At 39.5% G+C, this 26,395-nt stretch overlaps 1 protein-coding gene across 9 annotated transcripts in view; it reads left to right on the forward strand.

The window, feature by feature from the left end:
• REPS2 (RALBP1 associated Eps domain containing 2) overlaps positions 1-26,395 on the forward strand; it is a gene marked incomplete at both ends in the record, with an annotated part of 264,962 nt that overhangs the window by 125,133 nt on the left and 113,434 nt on the right. For all 9 annotated transcript variants that reach the window (XM_080719429.1, XM_080719431.1, XM_080719435.1 and 6 more), the window contains one exon: positions 5,029-5,126. In XM_080719429.1, the coding sequence (XP_080575555.1) occupies positions 5,029-5,126 (98 nt within the window). The remainder of the gene's footprint in view (positions 1-5,028; positions 5,127-26,395) is intronic.

The following is a 26,395-nucleotide window of genomic DNA, read 5'->3' on the forward strand; positions in this document are numbered from 1 at the left end:
CTGAAAATGACCCAGTTTCTGCAGGCTTTTGCTGCATTGAAAAAATAATTATTTCTAGAGGGTTACAGAAATAAGAGTGTGTGTTAGGTTGAACTGAAGAGAGGCTGTAATCTTGCAGGTATGGCATGATGGAAGGAGTTTAAGATTGGAACTAGAAGGCATGGATTTCTAGGACTAGCTGAGTATCTTAGGGCAAACCATTTAGCTTCATTGTACCCTGGTTTCCAGTGTGCTACAGGGGTGTTATAAGAATTCAGTGAGAAAATGAATATAAAATATGTTTGGAAATAAGTCTTATGCAAATGCAAGATGGCATTTGCTAATGGATAGTAACCAAAAATTACTTTCTGGAAACTCAAATGTCCCATTAGTGTTGAAAACTAAACAGAGTTAAGAATTCAATTATCTTGTTATAGTTTCCTTGTCAAGTTTCCCCATTTTTATTTTTATTTATTTATTTTTTGGTCCTGGAGATTGCGTCCAGGGGCATTCTACTTCTAGACCACATCCTCAGCCCTATTTTATATTTTATTTTTAATTTTTAAATTTTTTTGGTGGTACGGGGGTTCCTGGAAACCCTTCTGCCTTTGGGCTACACTCACAGACACCTATTTTTTATATTTTTATTTGGAAACAGGGTATCTTAGGCCAGTGAGGCTGGCTTCAAACCTGTGCGATCCTCCTGTCTTCGCCTCCCAAGTGCGAGGATTGCAAGTGTGCGCCACCATGCCCGGCTTATATTTTATTTTGAAACAGAGTCTTCTTAAGTTGCTGAGACTGGCTTCAAACCTCCAATCCTCCTGTCTCAGCGTCCCAAGTACTGGGATTATAGGTGTGTGCCACTGTGCCTAGATGATTTTCCCATTTTTAAAAGTGGGTCTTTTTTACATTTCTAATCTTATTTGGGCTTGGAAGTTGCTTTCTCATTCACAGGTGATTTTGATTTTGTTATACCAAGTCAGCCTATCACAAATTATACCTTTGATAGTTTTCATAAAACATGTCTATTCTTTATATTTACTGCCCCATCCTTTTTCTCATTCCATTCAAATTGGACTTCCAGTGCCTACGAGGCAGCCTCATTCTCTCCATCGTTCTGGACTCTCAGCAGCTTATGTCAAGGCTGTCAGCGCCTCCATTCCTTTTTATACATTTTTAAGTAAGGCAAAATTTACATATGATAAAATGCACACTTTTTTTTTTGGTGGTACTGGGGTTCCTGGAAGCCCTTCTACCTCCGGGCTACACTCCCAGACCTATTTTAACATTTTTATTTGGAAACAGGGTCTCCTAAGCCAACGAGCGCGGTTGGCTTCGAACCTGCGCGATCCTCCTGTCTCCGCCTCCCAAGCACGGGGATTACAAGCGTGCGCCACCACGCCCGGCTAAAATGCACACATTTTAAACCTTCAGTTTGAGTGTAGCAAATGGATGTGTCCTGTATCCATGACTGAAATAAAAAATTGCCATTATGCCAGAGTTGGCCCCTCCAGTCGCTCCTTACACCCCCAATACAAGCACTGTTCTGAACTTTTATCAGCATGGATTAATATTGCCTCTTGTAGAACTTCATACAAATGGAAATGTACAGAAAGATTGTGTTTATATGCATCTACTGTCTTTCCCTCAGGACAATGGTCAAAATATATCCATAACATTATAATGGTAGTTCTTTCCATTTTGTTGCTGAGTACATGCTGTTGTATGAATGTACCACAATTTGATGATCATTCTTCTGTTTTTTTGATATTTGAGTTGTTTCCAGTGTTTGGTCATGATGAATAAGGAGATGCTGAACATTTGTGCATGTCTTTTTGACATATGTTGTAATCTCCCTGACATGTAGGAGTAGAATCCTGTTGTTTTAAGGTATATATAAGAAACTACTAAAGAGTTTTGGTTTGATACCAAACTTCAGAGTGATGAAATTGTAAGGTTTTCCTTTTTGTATTTATTTATTTATTTATTTATTTATTTATTTATTTATTTTACCAGGGATGGAACCCAGGGGCATTGTACCTCTGAGCTACACTCTCAGCCCTTTTTTTAAAAAGTCTTTTTAAATTTTTGAAACAGGGTCTCACAGAGTTGCAAAGGGTCTCACTAAGTAGCTGAGGCTGTCTGCGAACTGTGATCCTCTGGTCTCTGCTTCTCGAATACTGGGATTACAAGTGTGTGCCACCACGCCTGGCTTCTTTTTAATTTTATATACTCCTTCCCTTGGAGAAAGATGGTAATTCTAGTTCCTTATTAAAGCTCCTTAAAAGGGATTAAAGACTTACTTTGTATTGAGTTGCATATTTTGAGTTTCATTTGGGAGGAAAAAGAGTTGAAGCAATAAATAAGACCTACTTTTTAACCTCCTGAACTCAGATCCAATTGAGGAATGAGCCAGAAGTCACACTGGTGATGGCCTGAATATCAGCTTTGTTGGTTATAGAGCTGACTGGAGCATATGTCATAAATATGTGGCCTGATGGATTTCAGACACTCATCTTTGCAGCCACAGGCAGGTAGGCCAGCTCAGGCTTCGCACACAGTAAGAGGAGAAAATTAACCTCTCCAGAATGACTCCCCATCCAAACTTTACTGATAAATGTCTGTCTCTCCACAAGGAGGCCCTTGTAGGTGAGGGACTGAATCTGAAGGCTAGATAGTGACCTCCTCCTGATGTGTCTCACCTGGGGAATAGAAGCTTATTCTCTTTCATGGAAAGCAGAGGAATATGACCACTACTGTCCCAACCATGCTACAGTTTACTGTGTCCAAATTATTTTGGAGCCAGGCATGGCAGCTCACTTTGTAATCCCAGTACTTGGGAGGCTGAGACAGGAGGATCTGGGTTTAAAGCCAGCCCTTTGCAACTCAGTGAGAGCCCGTTTCAAAATAAGGAATAAAAAATTGGGCTGGAGGTATAGCTCGGAGGTAGGATGCCCCTGGGTTCCATCCTTAGTACCACAAGCTGGGTGTGGTAGTTCACACCTGAAATCCAATCTACTTGGGAGGCTGAGGCAGAAGGATTGCACATTTGGGGCCAGCCTGGGCAATTTAGAAAGATTCTGTCTCAAAATAAAACAAAGGACTAAGGAGATAACAGTCGTAGAGTGCTTACCTAGCATGGATGAGGCCCTGAATTCAATCCTCAGTACTATGTGCACACACATGTGCAGGGACACACACACACACACACACACACACACACACACACACACCTTTTGGCAGAATTCAGTTGGTATTGAAGTTTTTGGTGGTTCATCAACACAAAAGGACTTTAAAAAAAACCCTTCTTGTCAAAAGACAATGCCCAGTCCCAAAGAGGAAGTAGATATATGTTCTCTCTTATATGTGAAATCTAGAGATGTTTGGCAACACTGATAGATGAGCAGAGACTACAGGGGAGGGACTGAGGGTGATTAGGGAAGGGAGTGGGACAAAGTCATAAAGAATGCAATAATAGAAATAATGTTATGAACATATACATAATTGCCAATTCCACTCTCAAAGACTTGTGAGGGACTGAGGGTGATTAGGGAAGGGAGTGGGACAAAGTCATAAAGAATGCAATAATAGAAATAATGTTATGAACATATACATAATTGCCAATTCCACTCTCAAAGACTTGTGAGGTAATGGTGGGGGGGACCAGGTGGAGAGTGACAACAAGAGTCTGTGTATGTATTTTTCTAACACTGTGGACTCCAGTATGATGTAAAATTACAATGCACCCAATCAAAAAGAGAAGACAATGCCAGTCTACAAGCTGAGACTTACTTTTTAAGATTTAGATTATGTACTGTCTGTGTATTTTTTTGGTAGTTTTTATATTTGTATCCATTCCTCACAGGTTCTGAAAATCCACTTAATGGTTTTTCAGGCAATAATTTTGATATTTTAATTTGTGTTCATGTATTTTAATGTGTATTTAATAATATTGTATTCCAGTTGCTAGGAAGATAAACTGAAGGCAGATGTGAGCCCAAAAGTGTGCTATAGCTATACCTTCTTTATTTTAGAAAGATCAAACCGTGATAAACATTGTGCCATGACAGGCATCTCTGCTTTCCACTTAATTTTATTTATAAGTAAGCTGCTTAAAGAAAGCATTTTAAGTATTTACATACTTTCCAGAATGTGGATTGTTAACCCTTTCATTTGGAGCTGAATGCTACCCGATTGCTTAACCTTCTTCCCATTATATTGGCAAGGTTATTGTTAAGTGTTCTGGAAATAAAAGGAATAAAAATAAACATTCATTTTTGTGGCTTAGAAACATTTTACAAAGTGTTAAATCACTTTTAAATAGTTTGGTTATTGAATAGTAAAAAAATAAACATAAAAGACACTCATTTTTTTTTTTTTTTTTTTTTTGGTACTGGGGATGGAACCCAGGGACATTCTACCTTCAAGCTATACTCTCAGCCCTATTTTTTATTCTTTATTTTGAAACGGGGCTTCAGTAAGTAGTAGCTAAAGCTGTCTACAAACCATGATCGTCCTATCTCAGCCTCTCAAATGCTGGGATTACAAGTGTGCACCACCACACCCAGCGGACTTGGTTTTGTATTCTGTACAACAGGGAAGACTGCTATTTACTTAAGAAAAAATAATAATGTTGATTTTTAGAGTTCAGATGCATATTAATTTTCTTCTTTGGCATCAGATGGTGAATGGAAGGCATTTAAATGGGCATACATAGAATTTATCTTATGTCTCAAATTTGAACACTTACCATGGCAATTTTCTAGTTATTATCATTTTTAATCCCTGTTGAGGTTCTCACCATTCCACCTTCACACTTTACTCCTGATCTGAACCCAGTGTAAATGTTTTCCTGCCTTATCATGAATCAATTGGATCATTTAGTGGAACATCAGGGTTTGTCTGTCCTTGGTGGCCCTGTGTGCATATGCTCTAATTCTTTTGCTAATTCTTCCCTCAGAAGCAGATGCTGCATCAATTTGAGCGTTAAGTCATAATTTTGGGTGAAATCTTCACATACTGTACTAACTTTCTTTCCTGCTGTTTCAGCTCCTTATGAAGCTAGACAGCCCCTGGTACAGCCCGAAGGACCCTCATCTGCGGGTCCAGGAGCCAAGCCCCTTCGGCATCAGGCCTCCCTTATCCGAGTAAGTGATGATGTGGGGGTTGGGTCAATGAGAGAGTGGAGACAGGCTTTGGACTTTGAAGATATGGCTTTTTTGATGGGCCCTATTTTTCATTTCAGGGAAGATACAAAATTACCTCCTCACGTAAACACTGCACTTCTTGTTTGGTAGTATATGTTTTGTACTCTGTTTCTACCCCTTTTCAGTTTCTCTAGAATAAACCTGGTGAATTCTTGATATTCAATATGTGTAAAGTCTACCTAATCATTAGGTAGCTCCTTCAGGAGACCATCACTTTTTCTAAAGCAGCCTTTCTTTTCTATGTCTTATTTTTTATTGTTACCCTTTAGTGCACAATTCCCTCTTCCTATTTGTTTTGTGCCTCCAATTGTGTGGTAAACTTTTGAAGGGCAGTAGTAGTTTTGTATTCTCTCTTAGTGCTTAGGACATTTCTACATGGAGAACAGTTCTTCTACAAGTAGCAGAGACTACTGTTTTTTTTTTTTTAATATGTAATAGATACAAAAGATATACAGCAAAAAGTGCAGGTTTTTCTCAGCGTCTTTTGGCCACATCACAGATTGGATAATTTCAGCTTCCTCTTTTCCAGTGTTTTCCTTTAGATAAAGAGCCCTTATTTCTTTTCTGTCTACAATTGTTGTCTTGTGTAGTATTTCTGAGTTCTGTGCTGGGGAAGTCAAGTCTTAAAAGAATAGTATGTGCATATATGTGTGTGTCTATTGAAGATAAATTACTAAAAAACAGAACTATTTTTTTTGCTACTGGTGATTGAACCCAGGGACATTCTATATCCAAGCTACACCCCTCGCCCTGTTTTTGAAACATCTTACTAAGTTGTGGAGACCTCATTAAGTAGCTGAAACTGGCTACAAACCTGCGATCCTCTTTCTCAGCCTCCCTAGTACTGGGATTACAAGTGTGTGCCACCATGCCCGGCTTCAAATATATTGTTTAACATTAAAAACAAGAGAAGTAGGCCAGGCGTGGCACGCTTGTAATCCCTGCACTTGGGAGGCTGAGACAGGAGGATAGCGCAGGTTTGAAGCCAGTCGTGCTGGCTTAAGAGACCCTGTTTCCAAATAAAAATATAAAAATAGGTGTCTGGGAGTATAGCCCAGAGGTAGAAGGATTTCCAGGAACCCCAGTACCACAAAACAAAACAAAACAAAACAAAACAAAACAAAACAAAAAAAAACAAGGGAAGTGGTATGGTTTAACATTTCCAGGATCATTTATGTGCAGGTAGTTCTACTCAAAATAGAAGAATCATGTCAGGCATTCCCATAAAGAATTGGACTGCTGGTTTGTAATAGAATAAACAAAGTCTGAGAAAGCTCCTGGAGTTCACTGAATCCCTTCTAGGGATGGTATGCTGTGTTAGACATGGCACAGAATTTGATCTTCTAAGGTGGTATTTTAAGAACTTTCTTAAAGATAATAATCCAACCATATGAAATGAATTAATTTTGCAGTACTGGGAATGGAACCCAGGGGCATTCTTCCTCTGAGCGACACCCCTAGCACTATTTTTTATTCTTTATTTTGAAGCAGGGTCTTACTGAGTTGCAAAGGGCCTTGCTAAGTAGCTGAGGCTGTCCTTGAACTGCGATCATCTGATCTCAGCCTCCCGAATGCTGGGATTACAAGCGTGCACCACCACAACTGGCTTGAAATGAATTAATATTTAATGTTCTCTGTAACCATAAACTCTAGGTACTGCCATCTCCGTTTGTTTTATTAGTTTACCTCTGTTCTCTATTTTTTCCAGTACTGGGAATTGAACCCAGAAACATTCTACCTCTGATCTACACCCCAGCCCTTTTTAGTTTTTGGAACAGAGTCTTGCTACATTGCTGAGAGTCTTGCCATGTTGCCGAGAGTGGTCTTGATCCTGCAGTCCTCTTGTCTCAGCCTCCCAAGTACTGGAATTACAACTGTGTGCCACCATGACTGGCTTCTATTAGTTCTCTATTAGATGAGTTGACTGTGGCTGAGAGAGGTTAAGCAAATATGCAAGATTTCATTCATAACATGTAAATGACAGAGCCAGAATCTGAGTTCAGACCAGTTCAGTGTCAAAACCTGAACTTTAAAATACTTTGCCTGATAGAGGTCCAACATACAGGCACAGATAGAAACTTCTGCAACAAGATCCCAAAGCTCAGGAAATTAAAAAAAGAGTTAATAAGTGGAATGAGATTAAACTAAAAAGTGTCTGCACATCAAAGGAAACCATCAAGAGCCTAATGAGAAAGCCTGGGGAATGGGAGATCTTTGCCAGCTGTCCCTCTAATAGAGGACTAATATCTAGAATATACAAAGGACTTAAAAGACTTTACACTAAAAAATTCAAATAACCCAATTAAGAAATGGGCAACTGTGCTGGGCGTGGTGCTACATGCTTGTAATCCTAGCACTTGGGAGTCTGAGACAGGAAGTTCACAGGTTTGTGGCCAGCCTCAACTAAGTGAGGCCCTCTGCAACTTAGTGAGAACCTGTTTCAAAATAAAGAATAAAAAATAGCATTGGGGTATAGCTGGGAGATAGAATGACCCTGGGTTTAATCCCCATGCCCCCCCTACACACACACACACACACACACACACACACACACACACACACACGACAAATGGCTAATAGATACATGAACAAATGTTCAACATCATTAGCAGTTAGAGAAATGCAAATCATAACTACACTGAGATTCTGTTTAACCTCAATGAGAATGGCAACCATCAAGAATTAAAATAACGAAGCCGAGTTGAGCCACTGCGGAACAGCCAGGCAGGATTTCTCGCTGCAGGTAAAATCTAGAGCTCCCAGTGGCTGAGCTCAGCACACGCTGCAGGGATTCAGAGTGGAAATCAAAACCAAGAAGAAATACGCCAGCCTCACGGCCGAGGGCATAACAGCGGCGCCATATTGCCACTGGCGGCAGCAGCAGAGAATTCACCGAATCCAGTACAGCTACATCTGAGTACTCAAGAACAGTGAGTCAAATTGCGGGCCACAGAGGAGAAATCCCAGTACTGTACTTCCTGGGACTTGACCCAGTGGGGGAGGGGCGGTGGCAGAGATATCACACCATAGGAGAACTTGCAACCTGGCAACCCCCACAGTCTAAAGCAGCCTCTATCGACTCTCTGGGTCGGAGACTCTGTGATACAACCCAGTAAAGGAGTAGTGGGGTCTGAGATACTACTGACTCGAGATCCAGAACAACTTAAGTGAAGTCATAGTGACCCAAGGGAAGAACCCAGAGAAGGCACAAACTTCCGAAATCATGGGAAAGAGGAATAATACTGGAGCAATGAATGCCCACAACCCCACAACATCAGAACCCGATAAAACAGAAAATCAGAGATTTCTAGAAGATCAAATCAGGAAAATAACTGTAGAAATAATAGAGGTGCTTCAAAAAGAACTCAGAGAGAGCCAAAAAGAGATAAAGGATGCAATTAATGAAGTAAAGGCCTCAATTCAAAGCAAAAACAACCGATTAGACCACATGGAGAACAGAATCTCACTCTTAGAAGATGATCATTCCAAAAATGAACGCATAGTTTCTAATCTAGAAAAAAATATCCGACAGCAGGAATCTGATATTGAAGAAATATGGGCCCATTTTAAGAGAGCTAACCTAAGAATAATTGGAATAGAGGAAGGAAAAGAAAGTGAAACCAAAGGGATCAACAATCTCTTCAAGGAAGTAATAGCAGAAAATTTTCCAAACATAGAGCAAGAGGTTGATACACAGATCCAGGAAACTTATAGAACTCCCTTTAGACAGGATCGGAGAAGGGGATCCCCACGCCACATAATTGTCAAAATAACCAATGTGGAAGCCAAGCAGAGAATCTTAAAGGCAACAAAAGCAAAGGGCCAAGTGACATTCAGAGGCAAGCCAATTAGAATCACTCCAGACTTCCCAAACCAAGTCATGAGAGCCAGAAGGGCTTGGAGTAACATATTCCAAACTCTGAAAGAAAACAACTTCCAGCCAAAAATTTCCTACCCAGCAAAACTTTCTATCAAATTAGATGGGGAAATAAGAAGCTTCCATGACAAACAGAAACTGAAGGAATTTATGTCTTCAAAACCAGCGGTAGAGAAAATACTCAAAGAGATTAACTACAAAGAAGAAATAGGTAACACACACCAGAATCAGAGAAACAAAAGTTTCCATCCAACAGACAACTAAGATTGGTTATCTGTGGAGATTCATTATTTATGTTAGTCTTTTACCTATCTCTAAATGGTATTGTTTGCCTTTACTGTTGTTAATTTTTAGGATTTCTAGTTGGAATATTAATATACCTTCAGATATAGCATTTGGAAATATTTTATCCCATTCTATTAGTAACTGTTAACTCTGTTTACATTGTCTTTGGATATACAATATTTTTTTTTTATTTTTTAGGGAGTTTGTATACTCTTCTGTTGCCTGTGCCATTGAAATCATATCCAAGAAATCACTGCCAATTTCAATGTTGTGAGGTTTTATGACCCAGATTTTCTTCTAAAAGTTTATAGTCTTAAGATTTATATTTAGGTCTTTTATCTATTTTGAGTTAATATTTGTATATGGGATTAGGTAAGGGTCCAAATTTATTCTTTTCCATGTAATTATTATGTTTCAACAATATTTAGTTAAAAGATTATTATTTCCACCACCAAATGTTCGTGGAAACCTTGTCAAAAATAACTTGACAATATAGGGAAGAATTTAGCTCTAGGCTTTTATTTAACTCCAATGGTTTATATATCTGCCTTAAAACAGTACTACACTGTTTCAATTATTGTAGCTTTATATGCTTTGAAATCAGAAAATATATATCTTCTAGCTTTGTTCTTTTTCAAGATCGTTTTGGGTATCTAGAGTCCATTTTCCATATTAGGATAGATTTTTTTTCTGAAAAATAAATATATAAATATATGATAGTTTCACCTAAAAAAACTGGAAAAAATATTCTCTGGTAAGAAAGAAAGTAAAAAGAAATATTGAAATGTTATCTTTAAGTCATCAAAAGCTTGGTATCAGACAAATGAAACTGTTATGTGAGATTATCATTTTTAATTTTGGATAAATTGCTATAATACTAGATGTCAACCACTAAGCCAAGCATGGGAGGGAGGGATGGGGAGAGAATGGGGTGGGGATTGGGTGGGGGCTGACTGGGCGATGTGTGCATGTATGTCTACAAAAGTTTGTATCCCACTATGATGTATGAATACAGTGCACCAATAAAAAATAAAAAAAATATATAATATAAAAAAAGAATTAAAATAACAATAAATGTTGGCAAAGTTGTGGGGAAACAGGAACTCTTCTACACAGTTGGGATTGCAAACTAGGTCAGCCACTATGGAGATCAATATGGAGATTCCTCAGAAAATTGGAAATTTATTCATCATATGATCCAGATATACTACTCCAGGGTCCAAAATCAGAGAACTACAGTAATATGCATACCTATGTTCATAGCAGCACAATTCATAATAGGCAAATCATAGAACCAACCTAGGTGTCCACCAACCGATGCATGGATTATAAAATCATGGGAAATACATACAATGGAATTCTACTCTACAATAAAAGAGGAACAAAAATATGCCTATTTTAAAAAAATGGAAGGACCTTGAGAACATTGTTAAGTGAGATTAACAATAAAAGAGGAACAAAAATATGCCTATTTTAAAAAATGGAAGGACCTTGAGAACATTGTTAAGTGAGATTAGCCAGTCACAGAAAGTGAAGGGTCATATATTTTCTCTAATATGTACAAGCTAGGGAGTAATTGGGATACCAGAGGGACTCTAGACAATGAAGGAGAAACCTCAGTGGAGCCAAGGAGGCGGTCTAAAGGAAGGGGAGGGGGAAGACTGAAGTTCATCAATGGAAATACTACCATTGAATGTGTGTAAATATGTGAATATACCAAAGTCAGTCTCAGTACTTTTTATTGGGAAAGGGGGAAATGGCGAGGTGAGAGAGGACCAAGTGCTATGTGCATGTATGTCACTGTTAACATGATTTACATAATGATGTGAGACTATAATGCATCAATAAAAGCACAGTATAAAAGTAAACAGAAAAATACTTTGTCCAACATTAGGGTTCCATATTACAAGAAGGATAGATTCTAAAGTTGCTACATAAAGAGACATTGGGGTATAGTAAGTTCTGTGTGTATGTTTTGTGTGTGTGGTTCTAGGATGAACCTAGAGTCTTATACCTGCTAGACAAACACTTTACCACTGAGCTACACCTCCTGTCTGCCAAATACTATTAAAAATCCCTTATTGGTACCACATTGGAAAATCAACATGCCATTCTCTCCTAAGACCAATACAGCTCAGTTTCACTCCCAACTTGGAACAGAAAGTTGTTTCTTCAGCTGAGCCCCAGATATAGTTGGCTGCATTTAGAGACCCTGTGGTACAAAAATATGTGCTTTAAACACGAGAATCACATCCATTGTGAAGGCATGTTTACATTAGGGAAGGCACTGGAGAAACTGGGATTCATCCCAAAACTCTCCAGGGCGTGGCTGCACAGGTTGCTGCAGAGAACAACTGAGTGGTCAGGATTGTGAGTCAACCAAGCAGTGAATCCTGAGCTTTGCAGTGGTAGGACAGGGCTTACTAGACTGTTTCTACACAGCCCCTGGAAGGGATGGCCATGGATACTTGCCTGGATTGGCGCAGTGTGACTTCTCTTCTGATTTCCAGGCTACCTTTTCTGCTGACAAACATGCTTCTGGAGCCCTTCACTCAACAAGAACAAGAACAACAAGAACAAGAACAACAAATATATATTTGTGTGTGGTAATGGGGGTGTAACCCAGGGGTGTTCTACCTATGAGCTACAACCCCAGCCCTATTTTATTCTTTTAATTTGAAACAGAGTCTCCCTAAGTTGTGGAGGGTCTCACTAAGTTGCGGAGGCTGGCCATGAACCTGGATCCTTCCATCTCAGCCTCCAGAGTACTGGGATTATAAGCGTGCCCCACCATGCCCGGCTCACTCGACTAATACTTAGTGGACACTGTTAAGTGCCAAGTGTACTGTGTTGAGGGTACAAAAATGAGGTATAACAGTAGCAGTCCCTGCCCTGATGGAGATTACAGGCTATTGAAGGAAATGGACATTATTCAATTGCAAAGTAAATATGTAATTATGACATATGATATAGATGGAAATTATATTGTGCTTCTGGGATGAAAATGGGGTGGGGCATGACCTAGCCTGGACAGACAGGGGCTGATTAAGGAAGGATTCTATGGGAGAGTAACATTTGAGTTGAAATGAGAAGAGTAGAGAAGTATTAACCATGTGAGGGGGTGGGAATGGGGAGTAGGCAAGAAGATAGAACTGCACATACAAGACATTTTCCTTGTGCCTAGCACTTTGTACACATGAACTCTTTTAGTGTTCACAACTGTCTATCTTCTGAAGCATTTGATGTTTTTTAATTTGTAGATGACAAAGCCTGAGGTTTAAACACTGTATTTACTTTGCCCAAGGTCACAGCTAGGAATCGGTGAGGATAAAGTTCAAATACTGGACACCATTCCCTCCCATTGATTGCTGGCTCAGGAACTAGATGGAGGGTGATATTATCTATTGAGTTAGGAAGCACTGGATGAATACTGATGCTGGGTGGGGAATGGTGGCACAGGCCTGTAATCCCCCTTCTTGGGAGGCTGAGACAGCAAGGTTGCAGATTTGAGATCAGTGCATGGTAATTTAGTGAGACCCTGTTTCAAAATAGAAAAATAAAAGATGCAGGGGGTATAGCTCAGAGGTCACACACACACACACCAAAAAGGAAAGAAAAATTGATACTTAGAAAAATAACCTGATGTTGTAAGTTCAGTTTTGGATGTCAGGAAATAAGCTGTTTAGAGCCTGGAGGAAGTAAGCAGGAGTTGGTAGGTTCTGTGAGTCTGTATCTTTGGGGAGAGCTAAGCCTGGACATAGGTACTTACCAACAATTGGCCATCGGGGGGTCTCATGGTAGAGTGCAGAAAATTGCTGTTGGGCAAGCTCCTTCTCTTTTCTGTAACATGAATGACTCAGAATGGACTTAATAGTGCGTCATAACACTCTGCCTTGGTCTTTTGTGTTTATTTGGTATCAGTAGAGGCTCTCCTGCCATTTGTTTGAAGCAGCGCCTTTTGTTCAAGATGAGAGCAAGGGGTCATTCTTATTCAGGACTGTGGTTTTTATGGCTGATATATTTTTCTTTTTCATTTCTTAGATTTACTTCTTCTGTTTGTCAGCTTGGTTTGGCTGGACTCCATGTTCCAGAAAACAAAATGCCAACCTGAATTAGTCATGGAGATGAGGGGATTTTAAGTGCAGATCCTTGGTGCTAGGGGATTAGTGTTTTTTGGGCACAGTACTAGGCTAGCTGGGGTGACTAATTCCTCTCATGCTGTCATGCCCCTGTGCTATGGCCTGCCTCTCTCTCTCTCTCTCTCTCTCTCTCTCTCTCTCTCTCTCTCTCTCTCTCTCTCTCTCTCTCCTAGCTTGCTCTGTGGACTGCTATTCAAAGCCTTCCTGTCTTATTAGAAAGGACATAGCCTCTGGGTCCTGGGGGAGGCCTGCTAGAGGTGCTTATGCCAAATTCAGTGCCCAGACATCAGAATGATTAATCTTTTTGCTTACTATTTTAGGACTTTTTTGTTCAGGTACTGGATTTTTCTTTCCTTTTTAAGTTTCTTATACTAAACGTATCCTATGTTGGTGGATGGTTGAGAGTGGTTTGCAAAGAAATTATGTATCTTTCTCTCCTTTCCCCCCTCTTTCTCTATGGTACTAGGGGTTGAACTCAGGGATATTCTACCTTCAAGCTACACCCCAGCCTATTTTTATTTTTTATTTTGAGACAGGGTCTTGCTAGGTAGCTTAGAGCCTCACTACATTGTTGAGGCTGTCCTCTAACCTGAGATCCCCCTCTTTCAGCCTCCCAAATACTGGGATTACAGGTATGTGCCACCATGCCTGGCTTCCTTCATCTTGAATCAGGTATTTAGAAATCATTTTGTGGTTTATGTTTCACAAGTTACCCTAAACATTTAGACCTTGAAGTCCTTTGTAATTTTACTGGCATAGGATTTAGAACTGCATCTCCTGCTTCCACTCTATTTCCCAGCCTCTGCTGTTGCCAGAAGCAGAAATCTCCTGTCTAATCCTTGTCTCATTTGGCTTCTTGTAGCTCTCGACACTGATCATCTTCTCGAAACGCTCTCATTGTTTGGTATTCGTGTGGCCATACTCTCAGGCTTTCTCCTTCCCCCTTAGCTACCTCTCCTTAATCTTCTTGTCAGTCCTCCAACCCTGACATGTTAGTGATCCTTGGGCTCACTTCTCACTTTATTACTTCTTTAGCTACACAGAGGCTGATGACTACATATCAATATCTGACAGACATTCTCACTCCAATTTCTGTCTTATTGTCTCTTTCAACTGACATGTCTTCCCCACAAAACCAGCTCTTACCGTCCCTTTGCTGGCTCCATCAATCTATTAGCACAGGTTAGAATGCTAGTTGTTGTCAGGTGACTCCTCTCTTACTCCCTTATGCCCATTCATTTACCAAGTCCTCCCCATTTTACTTTCTAGATTTACTCTCTTGTCTGTCCCTCCCATGGTACTTCTTGGGTTAGGCCATTGATCCTGTCACCAAACCTACGGTAGCAGCACATGACTCTTCTCTCTGCCCATTATCCTTATTGCAGACAAAAATCTTAAAACCATAAATGGCTAAATGATTTAAACACTGTGCAGTGTACATGTGTATTAAAACATCACATAGTCCCCTGTGAATGGCTAACTTTTATATTTTGGGGTATAAGTTAAAATAAATTTAATTGACAGCCCTCTACTAATTAGCTCATCCTATGATTTGAATTTAGCCTCTCACTCTTCACAGATTGCTGTTACCATGCCATCCACATTCCTGAGCATAGTTCTTAGGCCTTGGCGTTTGGACCTGCTTACCTCCTCAGCCACAGTAGCTCAATGCCTCTCTCCTTCCACACCGACCATAAAGAGCTTCTGGTCATTTTCCATATTGTCGGTGTTCTTTGTGTGGACATATTACTCTTTACCCCACCTTCGACTTCTTTGTTCTGTCCTTTATTTCAGTTCATCTTTGCTTTTCTCTCCATTGATAACATGACATGTGAGAGAGTTTTCTAGTATTTTTGTGTACATGTTTTTTTTTTTTTCAGTGCTGGAGATCAAACCTGGGGCCTTGCGTATGATAGGAAAGCACTCTGACACTGAGCCATATCACTAGCCCCATTTTTCATTCCTAAGAATGGTTCATTGTTCATTTATCTGTGAAATTCAGCCAGAATAATGAGTCTGGTAATTATTGATTTCATATCTCAGAGACAACCAGGGATTTTATATTGTTCCCAGAACATTCTTTTTTTGGTACTAGGGATTGAACCCAGGAGTGTTCTACTTCTGAGTTACACCCAAGCCCTTTTGAATATATATATATATATATATATATATATATATATATATATATATATATAGTTTTGATATAGGATCTTGCTAGTTCCTAAGAGTCTTGGCAAGTTGCTGAGATTGTCTTTGAATCAGATTCTCTTATCTCTGTTTCCCTGGTATTATAGGCATGTGCTACCATGCCCGGCTCCCAGAACATTTTATACAAATACAAGCCTCTCTCTCTCCTCTCTCTCTCCTCTCTCTCTCCTCTCTCTGCGTGTGTGTGTATGTGTGTACACTTACATATACTTTTACCTGACTTTAGGAAACAGGTTTGGCAAATTGGCAAATGAACCACCCTTTCAGCTAGATCTGACTAGAAAACATTATCTTCTATTTTAAATAAAAGCAGCCTCACTTTTAGGACACTAAGCATATATGCTGCAATGTTTCTCTTTCTAGAGGGACTAACCTAACAGTATTCTGGAATATGTTCTTAATACTCATTATTTTTCTTACTTTATAGATGAAATCATGAAAAATAGCACTTAGAGAACTCTGTGACCTTGCCATTATACTTGGGTTTTTTGGGGTGTGAGTTTTCTCATGAGCTGGTAGGGAAAGGGGTATTAGACATCACTAGCCAGCATCATAATCACATAAAAGTCTGTAACTTGAAAAATATTTCTTTAGTTGTTTTCTTATCTGAGTGTGGTGACTCACACTTATAATCCTAGTACTTGGGAGGTGGAGACAGGAGGATTTCAGGATGGAGGCCAACCTTAGCAACTTAGTGAGACCCTGTTTCAAAACAAAAAATAAAATAGGGTGAGGGGTATAGTTCAGAGGTAGAATACCCCTAGATTCAATCCCTAGTACCAAAATAAATAAATAAATAAATAAATAAATAAATACTTGTTCTTCAGAGCAATTAAAGATTTTAAAAAATTAAAAAATTTAAAAGGTACAGAATGAAATGTGTTCTCCCCACTGGCTACCCATCTCAAAGGCAACTAATATGACCCATTACTTTCACTTAGTCCTGTACAAAGCATTTTATATATTCATATATAAATATAATCATAGGTAATAAATGCAAAGTATAGAGTTTTACCTTTTTACCCATATGCACTTAGCAGTTTTTACCTAACAATATTTATTAATGACATTCTGTATTAGTACTTGAAGCACTTCCTTATTTTTTAATTTTTTTTTGTTGTATTAGGGATGGAACTCAGAGGCACTATACCTCTGGGCTACACCCCAACCCTATTTTGTTTCTTATTTGGGAATAGGGTTTCACTAAGTTGCAGAGGGCCTCACTAAGTAGCTGAGGCTGGCCATGAACCTGTGATCCTCCAGTCTTAGCCTCCCAAGTACTGGGATTACAAGCGTGCACCACCATATCCAGCCTTTTTAAATTTTTTACAAACATGTTTTGTTGTGTCCATCTTCCATAAATCATGTTACCAGTCCCTATAGTTGACATCTAGTACTTGCAACCATAGCATTGCATATATATGAGATCTTAACTCCTAGAAATGGAATTGTTGAATTAAAATGTGTACATATTTGTAATATTTTAGAGCAGTTTTCAAATTGGAGCTTGTGCCAATTTACATACCTGCTAAAATGTATGAAGATGTCTATTTTCTGTTACCCTTGCAAATGCAGTGTGCTACCAAACTTTCTTACAGAGCTTTATCAATCTGGTAGGTGAAAATGATTTCTTGGTGTAGTTTAATTAGCATATCTCTTTAGTGAAGTGGAGAACTCCATGCCTACCTGTAATGGGAATTTGTTGTTTATGTGATCATGGCAATAAAGTTGAATTACTTAGTTTATGGGTGAAGAGTAGGGCTAAAAAACCCTCTCTTCCTGGAGATGGTTAATATCAACACTATGTTTGTGTGTCTCTGTGTGTGTGTTGACCTCTTAGAATTACACCAATAAGTACTCTTCCGCTTGATTAAAATAGAAGGGAGAGAATACATATGTGTTTGTGTATAATAGGAAGAACTGGTTTGAATTTATTTCCTAGGTATGTGTGCCTTGTTCTTGACTTGGGGGTCCTGTTTGCCCGATACATTTCCCATTTTATTTCAAATCCTAGCTGGAGTTATTTATGCCATTTCCTAAGGAATAAAGGGTGTATGTGTCCTGTGTATGTTCTACTTCACTGTGTCTACTGTGGGACCCACAGATACCTGAATTGCATTACTACAAGGAGGCATGATATTTAAAGCAACACTCATCCAGCTTACTTATTTCCTTCCTTTGTTTATAGCTCTTTTTCTGAATTTCTAACCATTGCTTATGAGGAAGGAAACATTTTATTTCAACTGACACTGAAGGTTACTTTTCTCAGCCAAAGTATTTTTTACCTTTTCATATTGTAATCTTTTGTTGCTTAAAATGTACCATACTTCCTGAAAATTAGGTTCTTTGCTTGGTTTCTTTGCTGGCAGGAACCTCTACATGAAAGGCAAAACTGTTTTGTCTTACAAGATGAGAATATTAAGGGAATACTGAATCACTGAAAAACAGAGAACTACAAGAAAGAGAGTATCTGAGATAGAAGTTGAAGGATGTTTATGGGAAAAAGACATCTATTCAGTAAGTATTAGGATGGATTGGGGTGTTGCTTTAAGGCCTTACAACATTTATACTTAGAGACAGTAGGTATAGGGAGGATGGTAAACTGGTAGGTGTCAATTTAGTGTGGTATTATGACTATCAGTTAAACTACTGATGAACGCAGATGAGCACATTCTGTGGTGTCAGTGTTGTTGCTTTTCTCCACAAGATGTGAGGTGTTGCATTAAAGGCTTATGGTGGCCAGCCTTTCCTAGTAATATCTAGAGCCCACATTGATGTAATAGACAGGAACTCTTTTGATTTAGCCTCTCAGATGTATCTGTAAACACCTGAGTGAACTCCTGGGCTTAGACAGTATTTTGTAAAACTAGAAAGAATACTGGTGTTTGTTTCTGGCTTATTCCCCAGGACCCTTAGTTATAGACTGTGGCAACAGTATGGAAGCCTCCTTTAGAATAGTACCATTTAGCCAGACGTGGTGGCGCATGCTTGTAATCCCAGCATTCAGGAGGCTGAGACCTGGAGGATCGTGATTCGCGGACAGCCTCAGCTACTTAGGCCCTCTGCAACTCAGTGAGACCCGGTTTCAAAATAAAGCATAAAAAATAGGGCAGGGGGTGTAGCTCGGAGGTCAAATGCCCCTGGGTTCCATCCCCAGACCTGGAAAAAAAAGAATAGTACCATTTAGCCTTTGGATTCATCAGCGTTCATTCTCCTTGATCTCAGGTAAGCAGGTAGCATCAATGACCACAGTTGGTTTTACTAATTCCAATAGACACTACTGAATGACTGTCTGTCTGATCTCAGTGCTGTGTTGGTCCCTTCCAGTTCTTCCAGAAGTCTTGTTATGATGGGTAATATATCCTCTACTCATCCATTTGGATGTACTTACTAAGCAGCTTCAATGGGATGGCTGCCATGTCAGGGCACACTGAGGATTACAAACTTGCTCTGAAGGGACTTGGAGTCCAGTGGTGGAGATAGAATCAGATGATCCCACCTATGCATGTGGAATTGAAAACTGACAATTTTGCCAAGACAAGGGAGTGCTCTGGTAGCATATAACAGAGACATTTGACTTGGGGCTCAAATGTGAGTGGAGGCTTCCACAAAGAAAAGACTCTAGAGTTGAACTGTGAAGGATGACTGGGACTTAAGCAGGCAAAGCAAGGATGGAGCTGGAATGGAGGAGAGAAGTGTTTCAAATAGAGGTAAGAGCCTAGACAGAGGGTGACCATTGATCAGGGTTCTTAATTGTGGACAAAATAACCTCTTTTGGCTAGTTTAGGCAAATAGAGATATTTTTGAGTGTGTGGTACTGGGGGTTTTGAGTGTTGAATTCAGGGGACTTCTACTTCTGAGCTATTCCCCTAGCCCTATTTCTTTTTTTATTGTGAAACAGGGGCTTGCTAAGTTGTTGAGGGTCTCACTAAGTTGCTGAGGCTGTTCTCAAACCTGCAATCCTCCTATCTCAGCTTCCAAATACTGCGATGACAGGTGCCCAGCTAGCAAATAGTGCTTTATAATAGGGGATTTGGATAGCCTATCAAATCTTTGGAAGGGCTGAAGATAGAGACTCTATTCTTAACTGTCAGGAACTATTCCCCAAACCCCACAGATGAGCTGAGTCACTAAGCAAACTTTGCCCCTGCCATAGTCAGTTAGCTACAGAGTTGGGAAACTACTACCATAGTATCTTTATTTCCAGTTCCACACCATGGCGCCACTGGCAAGTCAAATGAAGGCTTTGTTTTTTGCCTCTTTAACCGTGTCACTTGGATCTGAATCATGCTTCTATGGGGGGAATTTATTTGGTGGAACACAGATTCCATCTGGAATTCTTGCAGCAGAAGTATTTGGGCAGTGTAGTTTTTAGCTAGTCAGCTGGTTCACTATAGGGATTTCTGCTCAGAATGGAGGTGGAATGGACTTGGAGTGAGCCAGTCTACCACATATGGCAGGGAGAGTAGACATATTTGAAGAACTGAAAGAAGGCTGGTTTGGCTAGAACCTGGAACAGGAGGGAGATGAGGCTGGAGAGTGAGGCAGGGCCTTGTGGGCCTTGGGATTGCCTTTTACTTGGGAATCAGATGACTCAGAAGTTACCTTCTTAGTCAGAAACCATCCCAGATTCACATTCAAGTCTATCTGCCTCCAGGGCCTATTCCATATTTGCATCTTTAATAATTAGCCTCACTCTCTAAATTATTCCTTGTGTTCAGCTTGAGTTCTTCATGCATCTGTTTCCCATCTGACCTCAGGATTCCTTGTGTGTGAAGGGGAGGACATACTGGAGAAGAGAGGCAGCATTGACCTGACCAGCAAAGATGGGGGTGGGGATGTCATGGTAGGATGTCTAAAACTCTGTATCCTTGTCAAAGTCTCTTCTTACTGCTGATTTCTTATTTTCTCCTGGCCTTATTTTCTAAGCAAAGGGCAAAATGCTGGCAACTATGAAGGAAAAATGCCCTTCTGGAGCAGTAGACATTGTTCTTTGAGGGAAGAATTGGAGACAGTGATTACTAATAAGCATTTCTTATGTTAATCAAATTGGCACTAGTGCCACATACTAAAATAACAACAGTAAGATGATTAAGTATCTGAATCGTAGGCTGTTTGCAGGATTCTTTTATGATGTGAAACCATGCCATATGCTGCTTACATGCAAAAATTATGTGAGAAATAAGGGGTGCTCTGTCTGTATAATTTAATAGCCTATCAGCCAATATCTCAAACTACACCAGATGATGGGGAGGAGGGTGAAAATGTAGCATAGTCTTTCATATCTCAATATCAGATCCCCAGTCTGCAAAATTGCTCCAGTGATATAAGCACTGCAGTAAGGTTCTTTCTAAAATGGAGAATATTCATTTTTATAGGATGGATGAATTAGAGTTAACCATCGAGCTTGATGATTAAGATTATATAATCTGGACTCAGTTCATAGTCTCCATTCCAGCTCTTCCATTTATTAGCTGTGTGGTCTTGGTAAATCACTTGCCTTATCTAATCCTCAGTTTTCTGCTTATAGAGTTGTGAAGATGAAAATAGATCATGTATATTAGGTACTTACAGTGTCTGGCACTTATCAAAGTAATGAATGCATGTTACCTAGCAGTCTTTTATGTCTACAGTGACAGTCTTTATAATCTATGTTATTTTAACAAGCAGCAACTGTGTGTTGCACATTAGGCTTAGTGAGATTCCCACAGCTTGGCAATTAACCTTCTAAACTGGTGAAATTAGGTCCCTAAATTAGTTTGTTATATGGGGTTAAAGACATCTTTGTGAGCTTCTTTATATGAAACTGTAAGATTAAACTGCCCTGTTAAGGTTTAACTCATCTATAGACAAAACAGAAGTTATTGCAATGCCCCATGAATTTATAATTATTTCAAAAAGTAAAATAGGATTTAAGAATTTTTTCTACTTTCATAGGTGAGTTGAAGATGGCCCAGCCTTCCCAATATTGGGTGATACTTTTTTAATAAGTGCATATAAATTTAATTTTCAGGCATGGTAGGAAAGCTCATGTTAACCTGTCTTCAGATGAGAATTGGCAATTTATCTAGTCATGTTTTTATTTGTTCACTAATTCAACAAATACTTTTGGACCATTTCCTATGTGCTAGGTTCTTTGCCAGGCATCAGGGATACAGCACTAATCAGAATAAATAATATTTCCTGCCCTCATGGGCCTTAAGTTACAGTGGAGAATGGTAAGAAACAGAGCATAACCATGATTTATTGAGCATAATGTAGAATGGTCTATCATGAAGATAAAATTGCTTAGTTCTAGTTCCTTTTCTAGCTCCTTTTCTTTATTCCTTATTTAATTATTTTCCTCCAGCTTCATTCTAGCTCCCCCTATCTCTTTTTTATTTTTGGTAGTACTGGGGTTTGGACCTAGGGAAATTCTACCTCTGAGCTATACCCCCAGCCCTATTTTATTTTATTTTTTGTTTTGAAACGGGGTCGCCCTAAGTTGTTAAGAGCCATGCCAAGTTGCTGAGGCTGGCCTCAAACCTATGATCATCTGGTCTCAGCTTCCGAGTACCAAGATTATAGGCATGTGCCACCACATCTAGATCTTAGCCCTCTTTTCTAAACAAACAAAAATATTAAGCCCCCAAACAGAAAAAATTCCCTCTAAAAAACAACAACAAGAAATCTCCCACCTCTGTATATCTTTCCTGGGAGTCTTCTTCAAGCCTATGAAAGTTGGATACATTTTAAGCAAACATAGAAAAGACTACTATAAAAATGAATCAGCATTCTGTTCCTACAGGAAATCCACATGGGCCATCATATTATAATAGGAAAGTTATTTGGGCTTAGAATGGTCTGTCACTTAGGTGGTCCAATTGCAAAACTAAGTTAGCCATAGGCTTCCATGGAACTCCAGTACAGGTCTGGCTGGGCCAATGGTATGGAGCAGATCTTCCTTCCCTTCTGAACTTGCTTGAAGGATAGATTATTTGTGGAAACAGCTGCTATAACAAATATGTGCCACATTTTAATGACTTGCTACAATAGATATATTCCCACTCATATAACAATTTGGAAGATAACTTTCCTTCACATGGTGATTCAAATACCAGAGCTCCTTCTGCCCTGAGACTCTGCCATTCTTCATTCTCCTAGTGGAGAGGAGAGCCACAAAAGTGCTGTGGGTCACTGTTGCTCATATTGCAATGGCTATGACTCAGTTATATGGCTGCATCTAGCTGCAAGGGATGCTAGAAAATGTCACTACTCATTTATAGCTTTACACCAGGCATATTTGGGGGTATGATTTAATCAGAGAATATCTGCCATAATCCCACAAATCAACACAGCCATTAGTTGCCTCTAAGACTTCTTTCTTCTCAGCCCCATGACTGACCAATTTCTATGATATTTCTTTAGGGCAGATCAATGTTCACTTGGAATACAGAGTAGTCACACCAGCCCGTTAGCTGTTCTTTTTCTCTAGGCTAATTGCATCTTCTCATATCTTTGCTCATGAGATCATGTTTTGATCAGTGATTTCCCTATGGCAATCTGATTTCCAGAATGTTTTTGGCAACGTAAGTGTCCTCACATATTCTCTGTGGGCTTGGTATGAGTTTTCATTTCTCCAGATGGTTTATTTTTAATAAGGCACCGAAAGGACATTGTTATAAACATCACCATGCCCTCATAGGTGAAATCACCATGCCCTCATAGGTGAAATAGCTGGATGCTAAGGCAACAACATATACAGGATGTCTCAGGGGTGGGATTATATTCTAAACAGAAAATGTTCTATGGTTGAAACAATATACACACCCTTTGTATATTCTCCCTAACAATACTTCCTTGCAATTCATATGATTCAGTTTTGCTTAATTTTTAAGATACATGGGATAAATGTCACATTTTGGGATTTTACTAATAGTATTACCTTTTAATGAGTCTTTAGAAGTCTCTTTCATTATAAACAACCCATTTCCCCCCGAGATAATAACTTTCAGTGCCAAATATTTGCATTTCACTTGAAACAAAACCAAAGGATTGCATGTTTTAAATATAAGCAACTCTAATTCTCCTGTGTCTGGAGAAACTGTATAATGAACCATATGTATGTGGCTTAAGCAGACAGATGTGGAAGATTCCCCCACCCCCTTGATTTTTTCATAAAAACGCTGGCAGAGCTCAAAATTGGCATCAAGTAGCAAATATCTGTTCCCAGCCAGAAAAACCATTAGAGCTAGAATTGAAGTGGGGAGGCCTCTAAGGGTGCATGCAAAAATAGAGCTTTTCCTGGCTTCAACTTGGACCACTAAAGCTCTACAGTATATTCACCTCCTGTTTTTGCCTTTGGTTTTTTGCAATTAGCCATTCTCTCTTAGGTGACGAACTTTTCAGATCTCTATCCAAAAAGTGGTGTTGATTATTGTGGTTGATTTGGGGTTGGTTCAGAAGAGATGATTCCATGCATTTGGTTCCTGTAGTAAGATGGCCAGCTTCTGACATAGAGGAGCTGAAGTGTCTGGAATAAATAGGACTTTTGCTGGCTGTGGCCATGTGACTTTCCCCTCTCCTAGCTTTTCTTACCTCTGGGCCACATTGAATATTGTTCCAGGTTGCTGATAGGACTGCAACTGGTCCTTCCTGCTCCCTTCTCCTCATTGAAATTATCTTCCTGTAACTGGAATTTGATTATTTGATTGCACTGTTTCTTATCTGTGACTCCCTCCCTGGTGTCTTTTAGACACATTCTGCATCTGTTAACTTTAGGACCTGCTTTCTGTCTGGTAACTCCATTGATATCCATGCTGCACTTGCAGTTTGCTCTGTCTCTAAGCAGCCCAAGGAAACTACTTTTAGGAGTTAGCCATTTTATCCTATATTTCAGTTATTTCAGTATCTTTGCAAAATGTCATTCTCTTTGCTTGCCTTGCCCTGCATGTCTTATGGCATTGCTTCTCAAACTTGAGTGTGCTTGGAATCACCTATAGGGCTTGATAAATCAGAGTCCTGGTCCCACACTTAGACTATCTGACTCATTAGCTGTGGAGTGGGGCCTGAAAGTCTGTATGTCTAACAAGTCCCCTGGTGATGCTAATGTGGGTGGGAACCAAACTTTTTAGTAGAAAACCTTTAGAGTATCATATCTTATTAAAACACTTCTTATTCTTTTGAGATTGCTGATGTGTCTTTATCTCTTGCTGGACTTTAGGCTTCCTGGGAAAAAGAATATGTTTGCCCATCAGTGTATCCCTAGTGATTAAGGGTCTGGGATATTGTTGCTATTTAACAGTATCTCTTGAATGAATGAACAAACAGGTCACTATTTAAATGAGTTTGCTTCTTGTAGTAGATAACTTTGTTTTAGAATATTTCAGCTTCATGGTGTATGGTATGTCATCTGCTCCTTCTATATGCACTTAACTGTCCTTAATATACTTAGTAGACATGGAACTTGAGAGCCCTCATAAGGGTTCGACCATATATGAAGTACAGGAAGACAGACAATGACTTTTTCTTGATAGGGCTCAGACTTTAAAATATGAAACAGATTCATAGATTTTTTCCCCTTAAGAACAACATAGCTGGGCATGGTGGCACACACTTGTATTTCCAGTACTTAGGAGGCTGAGACAGGATTGAAGATTCACCATCAGCCTCAGCAACTTAGCAAGGCCCTTCATAACTTATCAAGACCCTGTTTCAATGTAAAATAAAATAAATAAATTAGGGTAGGGAGTATAGCTCAAAGGTAGAATGCCCCTGGATTTTTAATTCTCTGTACCCCCCAAGATATACCACTTTGTATCTTATGATATCTTGTATATCTTAAAAGCCTGTCAGTAAGTGGACCCCACATATGTTTTAGTTTTTGTGATGTACCTGCTAGGTACTATAAGTGGGACAAAAGAGTATCTGATGTAATTCTAGCCCTCGTTGAAACTTGAGTGAAGATATTTCAAAATACTTGAAATGTTCATATTATTGGTATCCACTGTAACATATTTTAAAAGGATGCTCAAATCACTTGGTTTACTAAAATCTTAAAATATACAGTGAGAAGCAAGGGGAAAGAAGTGGAAGTAAGCCCGCATACTTAATGAAAGTGATCGAAGGGCCACAGAATATATGGGCTATACAATGTTCATAAGCCCTTTGTCCTTGCCATAGGTCTTTTTGGTCTTAGGATGTAGGGACTCTCCTTGCCTGCTTGGGTTTTCTTAAAAAAGTGGAAAGCTGGGGGTTCTCATGGGTATCTAAGAAATGAGAGGTAGCAGGTGGCCCAGTGGGCCATATGGGTAGAGTTCTTTTCATGTTTGTTCTGCCATTATGGTCCTCACCCTAGTTACTTTGAGTTTGCCTCACTGCCTACTTATCTTTCAGTTACTAATGGCCTTCCTTGCCTCCTACTTTCTATATTGCTTCCCTACCTACTTCTCAGGTTCTTCTGATCCTTATTTCTGACTCACTCAGAACTTTAAGTCTCACCTGGTTCTTACTCTGCATCATGAGCCCACTGCATCTCTTCAGGTTTTGCTTCTGCTACTTGTTAATCTTTATATTTCTTTTCTACATCCCTAAGAATTAGCATCTGACTTAAGTTATTCTTACAAGAGAAGAGCTTTCCATGCTAGAATAACGTAAAGGCCAGCACACTGTGTGTCCACTCACCCTTACTCCAACTCAGAGTAAGATCAAGCATGAGATGG

Source organism: Muscardinus avellanarius (genome assembly GCF_963383645.1).
Source record: "Muscardinus avellanarius genome assembly, chromosome: X".
In the NCBI taxonomy this organism is placed as follows: Eukaryota; Metazoa; Chordata; class Mammalia; order Rodentia; family Gliridae; genus Muscardinus; species Muscardinus avellanarius.